A 12,674-nucleotide genomic window follows, 5' to 3' on the forward strand; every position below is an offset into this window, starting at 1 on the left:
GGAGCTGGGCCTGGGAAGGTTATGGTAAGTACTTTTGAGCAAGAGGCAATGTGGGAGCACAAGAGGAAGGGGCTGACTCTACAGAAAGTGGGCAGGGCTAGCTGAAGAAGCTGAGCCTTGAAGAAAGAACAGCAGTATGCTGACAAAAGTGGTCCTTGACCAAGTGGAGAGCACGTACACAACCACAAATCACACACACATACAGGTGCCTTCATGGAATGAGGTGCAGCTCCAGGCGCCTGAAGAGGATACACCGAAGCGGGGATATATGGTGGGAGAGGAGGTGACAGGCAGACTGCAGAGTCTAGACTTTAGTCTGTAGGCTGAGCAGGGAGAGTAGGTTCACACGGTAGGTCTTCTTTACTGGAAGGAGAAGGGGAGTGTTAGGCTGCTGTGGAGCTATTGGCCAACAAACTGTTTCTCTGCGGAAATTTCCCCTCAAAGGCACAGAACCTTGGGGCACCAACGTAGAATACCAGACAGCCTGCAACAATCTTTGTTGAACGCATGGATACACTTTAAAGCTTCAGGCTGCCTTGTCAGCAGTAACTCTATCATTATCCACAGACAGTAGAAGACCTCCACATGACATCAGGATGGAGACCAGGGATAGTGGCTCCTCTATCAGTAGTGGCATGAAGAGGCCTGGAAACATGCCAAACATCAGTCCTGCTGTGAAGTTTACTGGGTACCAACCAGGCATATAGGCTGTGAAAGGCAGGGAAGTGGGGGATGGGGTGCAGAGGATAGAGTGGCTGTCACAAACAACATAGCATCCCGCCTAGCCTGGGATCCCAGTCCCTCTCCACTTTGTTCAGTGGGGAGAGGAGAATGTGGAACTGAATATGAAAGGCCCAGCTGTGATTCATGCTGACAGCCTGCAATTTCTTGAGCCAGGGTGAGGATACGCCCCTGACGAGCATTGCCAGGGCTCTTCATCTGTGTTTCTGGAAGGTCTGTGTCCAGACCCCAGGAGCAGGGGTCCTGGTTCCCTAGTCAGAATGCCAGGGAAAGTCTGGGTCAAGGCCAGTGGAGGGAGAAGGATGGCTGAGCTTGAGGTCTGTGAGCAGCTGGGATAGCCTGGCTATAGCAGAGGCACTGCAGCTGCCAGCAGTTCTCTTCAGACACCAGGTGGCCACTGACCAACAAAGGGAAGGACAAGTCCTCACAAGGTTCCCTCAGAGCCCCTTAGTGCCAATCTCCAACTGTGCAGATAGAGCTAAGGAATGAGGAACAACAGTTCGCTGGGGGAGAGGCGGGCACAAGCAGAGCACTGCCAGTGGGCTGGGAGGTCAGGCCTTCCCTCTGAGCTTGCTCACAGGCTTTTCTCCACTCACAGTGCCCCCAGCCAGGCATAGAGATCCTCAACAAGCTCCCCCAATTTGCTCCACACCCTTTATATCATGAATGTGCCTTGCAGCTCTCCTACACACATGGAGCTACTTCTGTTGTGTCTTTGTTTGCACTGACTTGTCTGGAATGACCCTCCCTTTGGCCTCTTCCACCTTTTCACCTTTTTCCTCATCCCTTAAATTATAATCAACGACAATGAGGAGCCCTTCCCTGAAAAGCTCCTCCTGGCCCTGACCCCATCTGAGTGTGGTCTGCTTATTGGTTCCGTATTATCTTGGATGTTCTTGTATCACTGCATTTATATCTGTTTATTAAAGGCATCTGTTTATGTGTTCATCTTCTCCATTGTACTGTGGGCTCCCAGAGAATGTTTCTTATTCACCCATGCAGCCTTAGACCTCAGTTCTGTGTCTGGTAAGGAACAAGTATCAGTAAATTTTTGTTAAATTGAAGAGCCCTCCCACAACCTCAACAGTCCAGGGCTGGCCAGGCATGGTGGCTCACTTTGGGAAGCCGAGGTGACCTCACTTGAGGTCGGGACTTCGTGACCAGCCTGGCCAACATGGTGAAACCCGTCTCTATTAAAAATTTTAAAACTAGCCAGGCGTGGTGGTATGTACCTGTAATCCCAGCTACTCGGGAGGCTGAGGCAGGACAATTTCTTGAACCTGGGAGGCATGGGTTGCAGTGAGCTGAGATCACACCACTGCACTCCAGCCTGGGTGACAGAGCAAGACTTTGTCTCAAAAAAAAAAAAAGAAAAAAAAAAAAAGGTCCAGGTCTTTTGAAACTGACAGGAAATAAGTAACCTCTTACTGTCTTCCTGGGTGCATATGGTTTCAGCAGTCTTTCCACTAGTCTATCTTTCCACTGACAACTACAACCCTCTCATCCACTTACTACCTGCCTTCCCCTCCCCAAATTTCCATCTGCTAACAACTTAAGGCCAAAGCTACCCTGATTCGCAGGCAAAAATGAGCTCATCCAAACCTGAAATTTCCCTTAAGTCATTAGTTTTGTGACTGAAATGGGAAGCAGGAAGTAGTGTGGTATAGTACAGAGAGCTTCAGCTCTGGGGTTGGACAGACCTGGGTTCAAAATCCCATCCCATTACCAACTGAATGACCTTAGGCAAATTTCTTCATTCCTCTGAGCCTCGGTTTTCCCTGTATAACAAACACATGGAGACTAATGTCTTCATAGGATTTGCTTTAGGTTAGGTAAACCCAGAAGCAGACCTAATTTGAATGCAAGTAACTTTATTCGGGAAGTGATCCAGGACAGGGCCAGAATTAGGGCAATGCAAGTGATATGCCTAGAGTACAGAATGTAAAGAGACCCTCTCGGGTTCATACAGGTGCCAACCTTGCACTTAGATGAACCCAAGAAAAAAGGCTCATCACCCTAGTCCCAGTCCTGATCCGGAAAACACGGAAGAGGAGCTGGAAGCCAGGTAGGAAGAGAAAGCCAATGAAGTGTACATAGTTGTTACTGGGAGCTTAGAGAGGTTCACTCCCACAGGGAACCCTGAGAAATAGGTAGAATGTGCCTTAGCGTTGTCCCTCACTGAGTGAGGAAGCTGGGGTATTTATCCTCCCCCTTCCACTGGCTGAGAGCTGCCCCAGGGGCACTAATTCCCTGGCACTCCCAGCTTATGTCAATACAAACCAAGAGGGTCCTCAGGCAGAGTTTCAGGTACTTACAACAGGACTCTGGGTATACAGCAGAATGGTGAATGCCTGGGGGAAATGGGCGAGGCACAACCTCCGCTGGGGCTACCATAAGGACTAAATGAAAAACACAACTACAGTGCCTAACAAAGAGAAGTCCCCCGATCTCTCTTCCAATTTTTTTTTTTTTTTTTTGAGGCGGAGTCTTGCTCTGGCACCCAGGCTGGAGTGCAGTGGCCAGATCTCAGCTCACTGCAAGCTCCGCCTCCCGGGTTCACACCATTCTCCTGCCTCAGCCTCCCGAGTAGTTGGGACTACAGGCGCCCGCCACCGCGCCCGGCTAGTTTTCTGTATTTTTTAGTAGAGACGGGGTTTCACCGTGTCAGCCAGGATGGTCTCGATCTCCTGACCTTGTGATCTGCCCGTCTCGGCCTCCCAAAGTGCTGGGATTACAGGCTTGAGCCACCGCACCCGGACTCTCTTCCAATTTATGGCAATAGCTTGTGAAGTTCATGGAGCTTCCCAGCTCTCCATGAGTTGGCAGCATCAGCAGAACAGCTGTTTCTCATCTTTCAGAAGTAAAAGAAACCCAGCGGCCCTAGGAAAGCTCTAGATGCCCAGGACCCAAGTTTTCTGTGGAAGCCTGATGGTTGATGAAGCCCAAGTAGTCCCTCCTGAGTACGCGCTCCTCTGAAAACTATCTCCTCTTGCATCTGCACCCCCGCCCCCATCCCTCCACCCCTTAGTGCAACATCATTTGTGACACATAGACTAGCATCACATTAATAACTGCTGCCACTAACTCATTCTTCTATGTGACGACATTGTGCTAAAACAAAGCTTTTATCCACATTATGGTAATCCTTAGAACCCTATGATTTTTTCCCATTTGATGGACAAGGAAGCCAGGTCTCAGAGAGGTTAACTTTTATCAGAAGCAGGATGCAGATGTAGGCTGATCTCACACATTTTCTACTTTGTCTCTTCACTCTTTCACTAATGCTCCTCTCACAGGATCACAACATGGGGAGAAAAAACTGGGGGCACACAAGACGGTTGTAGGGAGGTGATGGGGGAAGCAGGTAGCTGTTCTTCCTTTGACTCCCCATTTAGCTAAAAATTAAGCCTATGGTTCCTGGTCTGGCTGATCCATACCCTCCTGCTGCTGACTCATGTTTTAGGGAGACTGCTCAATTTTAAGCTAAATAATTCACTTTCCAGAAGTACCCTTTTCCTTTTCTTATCTTCAGGCGAACAGATACACACACTATCCCCTGTTTATAGAGTGCTACCTCCAATAAATTGCCATTTAATGAGAGAAAACAAGCGAGAGTTAAGCTTATGGGACATAACTGATAAACTACTTTTCACTGGAAGAAAAACGGGAAAATAATCAATACTGGAGTCCAAACATGGCATTTTCTTCAGGAATGAAGAGTAGGGGCACTGTGGTTTCACTGCCATGGACAAAAAGTGGCTTATTTGTTCCCCTAAGCCTTTGTTTCCTCATCTGGAAATTGAGATGATAACACCTACCCCACAGGGTTGCTATGAGGATTAAATGAAGGCCACATACGTTGCCTGGACCATAGTAGTTGCTCAAAAAATAATAGCTATTTCTTATGTGATGCTAGCCACTAGGTCAGTGCCATCCAACAGCAAGACATTATCTATGGAAGGAAAAGACAGTGAGATTGCCATCTTGCCTTCTTCTAACCCAAAAGCTTGTGCACAAAGGGACCTAGGCAGGAACAAGGCCTTAATGTTTGTGCTGTGTCTTCCATCCCAGCTACGTGTAAACTCCCCAGTCTAACACATACCTCATTTTCATGTTAAAAGAAAACTTTGGACAAAATCAGAAGTTAGGAGAGTCTTCAATGTGCCTGTTAATCCTGTCCCAAGATCCTTTCCTGGTCAACAGCCACCTCCCCCAGTTTTTCATTACATCTTCAAATCAGTTTTGGCCAAAGCTAGCATTCTTCACATCCTTGTTTGGTCGTCGCCTTCAGGTAGCTGCTCCTGCCAACTGACATCCTCTCATGTTTGGAGTCTGTGTGTGGCACGCACTGAGAACAGACCACATCTCTGTTCTGCACTGGAAGCTCCTAGGCAACATGGTGAGGAATGTGCACTATGTTAGTAATGTTACCAAAATAGAAGCCATGTCCTGTTGCTGCTAATCTTTGACATCAAGAGAACCAATCTTGATTTGAACAGATGAATATGCCTGGCATCCCCAATGGTTAATCTATTTAGAAAAAATAATTGCATAGGCATCTAATAACAGAGTTCACTTACACATTCCTGGGAAGAATGGCAGGACACATCCCTCAAAGGTTCTATGCTCAGGCTGAGAATACCACTGTGTGAGTACAAGATGAAGGGACAGGTCATTGAATGGCAGGGATGGCAGAATAGATAGTGGGAATCAATGCCCCTGGCACCTCCCAGAATTATGTCAGAAACAGTCAACGGAATAACCACACAGTGTTCAGAACTGTGCAGTACACATTAAGTGAATATATACATGGTATGTCAAGGATCAGTAATGGAATTCATTCAGCATGTGATTTATGAGTCTAATAAACTATCTCTACAATGAAAATATCCCCACCCCAAACCCTGCAACATGAAGGGAAAAAAATTAAAATTTCCATCTACTGAAATAAGATTTCATACAAACATAAATATATTTAAATTTTTAACTGTAAGTGAATTCAAAAAAACTGTTATAAAACAGAATACTATACACAGTTGTCTGCATAGGTCATAAAAAACATAAAAACCAGAATGCGGAGTGGGTGCTGGTGGTGAAAACTGCAGGGCTAAAACTTACTCAACAATGAACAAGGGACCACTATGGCTTAATGAACATGGCCCACCCCTCCTACTAATGGCTTTGTCAACTTTTGGACCCTAGAAATTCAGAATTTTCTCCTTCTTCCTCTGCCAACTTTGGTCCGTGTCCGACGACCCGGCTGGACAGTAACTTGCTTTTTAAAGTCCACTAAGCAATCTGTGGCTTCTGAAATGGAAACAAAAGACTTGATGGGAGATTCATTTAAATCACGATGTGTGAAGGAACTCTGCATCTCTCTGCTGCAGCCTGCCTCTTCCATCCCTGGTGAGGGCACCCTAGAGAGAAGGAAAAAATTCAGATTCAATATACACCTACTAAGCATCAAGGACATGCTATGCCCTGTATCAGGGGATTATTAGTACAAATAATCTTTGTAATAATCCTACCACATATCATCACTCTGTTTTCACAGATGAGGTCACTGGGTAAATCAAAATCATATACTTAAAGTTGGCATTGAGAGAATGAGAATTCAGATCCAAATTCCCAAACTGCTTGAGAATCCAGGTCAGAAAACCAGGGTTGGATAGGGATAGAGAGGTAGAGAAGAATAAGACATAACTTTTACTCTGCTTGTTTTAACACAATGAATGAACTGAGCTATCTAATCTTTAGTTCAGATAAACGGGGAGCACAGTCATACTGAGAGAGAGGTCATAATAGTTCCACAGTGATTTCCACTGCCACAGTTTGAGTATCACACTACACACAGAACACAGGACAAGGCCTGCACTTTTCAGAAATCTGACAGCCACAATTCAGCGCACAATCCAATTCACCTGAAGGCTCCTGTTTCTGAAGACTTGATGTCTGCATCTGTGATACGAGAGAAAAAATAATAATGTTGGTAGTAGTGTTGGTAATCACACCACTTCTCACTGATCTTTTGCTTCCTGTGTTCTAGGCACTGCTTCTCATCAGGCCTATCCAGGTAGCACAGATCCCCAATCCCCTAAACCCACGGAATGTGAGTATTAGTGTCCAACAGACTCAGCTGCTGTGGCACTCAGAGAAACACTTTTGAATGAACAGCCTCTGAATAAATCGACTTCAATTCTAGACTTGAGGAACAAGGAAGTTGCCAAGGGAAATCTGCCACCTGCAGAGATTCACAAACTGGTGATCTAGAGACAGCAGGATATGAGGCTGGGAGAGGCTGCCTTTTTATAGTCATCAGAAGGCACAACAGACTTGCTTGGTGGGAATGAACTATTAGAACTAGATGGTAAGCACATCTCACCAGGCTTAAGCAAAAGCTCCTCTTCCATCCACATCTGGTGAATTTTAACAACAGCGACTAATAACAACAGTAATAACAGCAGCTAACATTTATCAAGAGTCTACTTATGCCAGGGAGTATGTTTGGAGCTTTACCAGATATAATTCTTGCAATCTATGAGGTTTAGTACTACTAACTCCCTGCAATGGTCTTAACCAATCCACTCTACTGCTCCCTAAATACTATGCACAAACCCTGAGGATTGCAGGTTGGGACACTAAGCCAAAGGTAACATATGAATGATGCACAAAGCAATAGGAGGAAGCAATAACATCTGCATATCTAGTTTTCTGTGCCTGTTCCTTTAGGTATACTTGGGGCTTGTCTTATTCCCCTGTGTTTTGATAGTATTTTTTCTGAGTTCAATAGGCAGTCATGATTCAAGGCTTTATAAAGCCTGAAATGAAACATAGGATGAATAAGACAGTATATTGCCCCATATTCCTTAAGGAGAGATGACTTAGATGGAGTCTCAAAGGCTGGCTGATTGGTTCACGTGTGTACCCAGAGAGTCCCAGCAAATAGTCAGGGGGCTGGCAATGGCTATCTTCATTGAAAGGCCTTAGGCAGAAGCCCAGAAAACTGGTCCTGGGGTCCTCACCTGAAGTCTTGTGCTCAGACTGTTCCAAGAAACTAAGGAGTCGGCCTTCACTGTGGCCTTTTTCCTGTAACAGAGAAAAAGAGATGAAAGGGTTACTTCACGGCAGAGTCTAAAATACAACTTCCACGGCCCAGATCACACGTGTTCATAGAAGAGAAAAGGTGTGGGGGCCACAGCTCTAGGGAAGTCTTCTGCATTCTAATAAATGAGGGTACACAAGTGAAAAAGCAAACTATAATGAAGAGAATACATCGTTATGCCAAGATTATCATGGATTTAAAACAGAAAATAAATTTTAAGGTAGCGTCTACAGGCAGTGATGCCAGAATAAACTGGCTATATAAGTAAGTGCCTACCTATAAACCTAACTCCAAATCTCCACCTCAAACTCACCCCATTCAGAGAGAGGTCTCTTTCTTCTGGCATGACAGACAATGGCTTCCCCATTTTAGTGTGTGCAGTGACTCCTTCGTCAGGAACCCTAGGATATGGAGCTGCTGCTTTATTTTTCATCTCTAAGCCAAGACTTGCTCTTCCTGATCTCTAATTACAAGGTCCAGAAAGTACATCCATCCTTCCCAGTGACCAGGGCCCAGACCCGGCAGCTTCCTAAGGAGTTCAACAGAGTTGATCTCACATATATTCTTGGCAGTGGGATTATAAACTGGATATCCCTTCTGGAAAGCAATTTGGCAGGTTTTGAGAGACTTTAAAATTCATGTATCCACTGACCTAATAGTTCCATGTCAGAAAATGTATTCTAAGGAAATAATCAACGGTATAAAGACTGATTAATGTTTTAAATACAATCTTATAATACAAAAGAACCAAAATGTTCAATAATAGGTGAATGTTTAAATGACCATCTGTGTGATATAAACATTAATAGTAATTTTTAAAAATAAAATCCAAAATGTTTACACTACACCTTAAGTTTTCATAAATGCAAGTGAGAAAACTACATATCAAGTACTATATAGAATACAGTATACATATAGTACTAGATATATAGTATGTTGTGTGTGTGCTTATTGTATATATATTGAGAGAGAGAAGGGGGGAGAGGGAGAACAGTGTCAATTACATTAACAACGCACAGAAAAAAAGACCAGAAGAAAATAGGCCAATACATTAAAAGTTATCATCTTTGAGTAGCTAAATTATGGGTGATGACTTCCCCTGATTATTTATATTTTTTTGAACTTTCCGTATTTTCTACAATGAACATGTACTACTTTTTAAATTAAAAGGAAAAATAATTTTAAAAAGCACAAATCTTGTTTCAAGATAAATAGAGGGAAGAGGGGAGGGAGAAGAAAAGTCCAGAACAGAACTGTGGTCTCTTACAACTGACAACCAGGAGGGTTAGGTAGCCTTTCCCAAAACACTCTACACATACCTTTGGGTTCCGCAGCCTCTGCTGCCGCTTCCCCTCCACAGTTGAACATGCTCTTCCACTCCCTTCAGGCCCATCTCCTTGGTCAGCCTTTGCAAGCTGGAGACAGGAGTCCACATGACACTGATACTCTCTAAATGGGACCAGGGATTTACAGAGATAACACTTCTCATTCCTAGCCAATAATAAAAAAGGAAGAAAACACAGTTTTAAGATGCGCTTTTGCCTCTGGGCCCCTGGATATGTCTCAAATTGTGTTTTTACATCCCAAAGTTATTCTGTGGAGGAGACATATCAACCAATGCAGATTCACTCAGCAGGATCACCAATAAAACTAACCCAACGTCAATCAAAAGGACTGAGTGATTAGCAGTTTTCCCTGGCTGTTTCTCTGTACCCTGCTGTTGCAGCAGTGGGATGGTAATGAAATCAGCTCTTCAAACTATCTCAAACAATGCTGATTGCTCTTCAGACATAAAATATTCTGTCAAACTCTTCCAAAATTAAGTGTAATAGTTTTTTCAAAGAGAAGTTAAAATTTCCACAGAAAAGGGAGCACCAAAAGCATTAAATTAAGTTGACATTTTTACCAGGGTGGATGAACTTGTCTGATTAGTAAATTAACTCTGTCTATATGCTGACTTCCTTAATTCTACAATCTGCAACATCAACTAAGAAGTTACTAAAAACCATGTGGTTCTGCCAGAGGCTTTTGCGTAATTCTGTATGCATAGCTATCTTTATCTTTTTAGAAGAGTAGAGTTTGGGAAAAGAGAGGAAAAGTAGGTCCTTGAGGTAAAGTTTACTGGGCATCAGTAAAAATGGAATCACTGGGGGTAAAAGAAAAAAATGAATATTTAGTAAGTATTTTCTCTGTGGTGAGAAACTGTGCAAGGCTCTTTAATCACAATTCTCAATTAATTATTCAGCTCCATTAGGACGGAACTAATCTAACTATGGTCTTATAGGTAATAACTGTCAGAAACTAGATCTGCCTGACTCATAAGATCACCTTAGTTTTAAGAAACTAAAAAAAATTTTCCAAAGCATGCTATCTTGGACATCTCTTTCTGGCCATAATGATGGCCAGATGGTTATTATTCAATAACTACAGCAAGGGAGACTTGGATTAGCTGTAAGGAAGACTTTTTCTGAAGATCTTTAAAATAGGAGAAATAAGTCTCTCAAATACTTAATTATCCAGAAGAATGCAAGCAAAATGCTGCCTTGTGAGAAAAGCTAGACTAATATACCTTTCAAGGTTTATCAATTAATGCAAAAAACATTTATTAATTCCCTACTATATGAGAGACAGAAGTACTGCATAAGAGGCAGGAGTGTTAGAGTCAGACAGGCTTTGTCACTTTTAGCTGCAGTGATCTTAACCAGTTACATATAATTTCTCTTTAGTTTCCTTATTTAAAAAACAAAAGAATAACTACCTTAAATCAACCACAGTGAGAGTAACAAACAAAGCACCTAGCACAATGATTGGCACATAATACTAGCACTAAACAAACAGCTATTATTGTTATTGTTGTCTCAGATACATTTTATTAGAAGCTGGGGATATAAACATGAATTAAGGCAAGTATTTGTCTCAAAAAACTCAGACTAACCAGGAATACAGAAATGTTCTTTAAAAAAAAAAAAAAAAATTACTGCAATACAATGTGAGGAATTTCTAAACGAATGTCTACATTACAGTAAGATTCCAAAGGATCAGTTCTGCTCAACTAAATTAGGGAAGACAGCCCTGAAATTCAGGGGCTAAGATCTGTGTTTCAAAGATAAAAGTTTCTGCTTAGTAACTGCTTTAATCTACTGTTGGTAATGACTTTACTTTCAGATGGCAGCATCTACACCTGACCCCTTCCTCAGAATGAGCTTTCTCAGTCAAGCTACAACACACAACCAAAAAGTCTTCTATATTGCCCAACCTTTTGCAATTCAACTTCTGTACTATCATGTGAAATGCTCAATGCTTCCCAAAGAGCACCAAATAGCAATATGCAAATTAAAGAAAACAGAAACCTAAGAGCAATGTGGAAGTGGAGTGGGTGGCAGGATTGTTTTTAGTGTATTAAAAATGGATACAAAGGCCACCTACACTGACAGAGACTAGGAATAAGAAAAAGAAATTCAGGGCCGGGCGCGGGGGCTCACACTTGTGATCCCAGCACTTTGGGAGGCCGAGGTGGGCAGATCACCTGAGGTCAGGAGTTCGAGATAGCCTGACCAACATGGAGAAACCCCGCGTCTACTAAAAACACAAAATTAGTCAGGTGTGGTGACGCATGCCTGTAATCCCAGCTACTTGGGAGGCTGAGGCAGGAGAATTGCTTGAACCCAGGAGGCGGAGGCTGTGGTGAGCCGAGATCATGCCATTGCACTCCAGCCTGGGCAAGAAGAGCGAAATTCCATCTCAAAAAAAAAAAAAAAAAAAAAAAAAGAGCGATTCAGGCATCCAAGCAATGAAGCCATTGGCAGGCCAAAGAAATACAGGGTCAGATGAGTAAGATAACAACTGATCTTTTTCTTCAGTCCACATGATGGCATGCTATACAGGAGCTCCGTGAATGCAGCACACCTACTTACTTGTCAATGTCTAGAGAAGTCTGAGCAGCTGTCCCACTGTCACTCTTGGTCTTGGCCTCTTTTTGTCTCCGAGTCAATACTTTTAATAAAAAATAAAATAAAATAAAACATATATATAATTAGCTGCCAGCAGACTCTGAATATAAAAGACAAAATGTATAGGAAGAAGCAAAGTTTAAAACCTTATCCCACTGGGAGAAATACATCGTTTGCGAAGTCTCATTCTTTCTAGCATTGAGAATAGCAATTGTAACATTTGCACCAAAACAAATGTTTTGACAATATTCTGTCCTCCACAAGATATTCCGCTATATGCTAAGCCATGAGATCTAAAGATCTACTCCACACCAAGAAAGGTTTTTGTGTACTATCCCAGCTTGCAGCACTCAAGGGAGGGATTTACACTTTCCCAAGCAAAATTCTATCTGGTATGACACATACTCAAGTGAGGTACTCTATGAAATATAGTAATGACAGCCACATCTGAGTGCCTACATAAGCTCCAATCTTTACAAAACTCTGAAAAGTTCTGCAATGAGAAAACTGTGGCTCAGAACAGTTAATACAACCAGTCTTTCTTCACTACACTAGTACCACCTCCCAATTCTAGTGGGTATAAATGGCTTTAGCCCAAATGACACACAAATATATTGTCTCTCACACCAAAAGACATCTGTTTATAAAATCAGTCTCTTAAAGGATCCTGGAGGTTATTTAATCAAGTGTTTTCCAGTTCATTCCTTGCATAACAAGAAAAACTACAACAATTTCACGTCAAACTCTACCTTCTTTCCTCCTAATACCTGAATCCCCACAACAGATAATTTAGCAGGGTTACGAGTAACTTAGGTTGTGAAGCATTTATCTAGTCCAGGGGTCAGCAAACTTTATCTGTGGAGACAGAGAGTAAATATTTT

General features: G+C 42.9%; 1 protein-coding gene across 50 annotated transcripts in view; it reads right to left on the reverse strand.

The window, feature by feature from the left end:
- Positions 1-5,689: 5,689 nt before the first annotated feature.
- UIMC1 (ubiquitin interaction motif containing 1) overlaps positions 5,690-12,674 on the reverse strand; it is a 117,279-nt gene continuing 110,294 nt past the window's right edge. For all 50 annotated transcript variants that reach the window (XR_012414410.1, XR_012414408.1, XR_012414412.1 and 47 more), the window contains 5 exons: positions 11,758-11,836; positions 9,163-9,334; positions 7,764-7,827; positions 6,663-6,699; positions 5,690-6,158 (listed from right to left, as the gene is read on the reverse strand). Coding sequence is in view for 45 of the 50 variants with exons in the window: in XM_073994794.1 (XP_073850895.1) it covers positions 5,948-6,158; positions 6,663-6,699; positions 7,764-7,827; positions 9,163-9,334; positions 11,758-11,836 (563 nt within the window). In the remaining 5 variants the exon portion in view is untranslated. The remainder of the gene's footprint in view (positions 6,159-6,662; positions 6,700-7,763; positions 7,828-9,162; positions 9,335-11,757; positions 11,837-12,674) is intronic.

The sequence above is a fragment of the Macaca fascicularis genome, chromosome 6 (genome assembly GCF_037993035.2).
Source record: "Macaca fascicularis isolate 582-1 chromosome 6, T2T-MFA8v1.1".
NCBI classification, from domain to species: domain Eukaryota; kingdom Metazoa; phylum Chordata; class Mammalia; order Primates; family Cercopithecidae; genus Macaca; species Macaca fascicularis.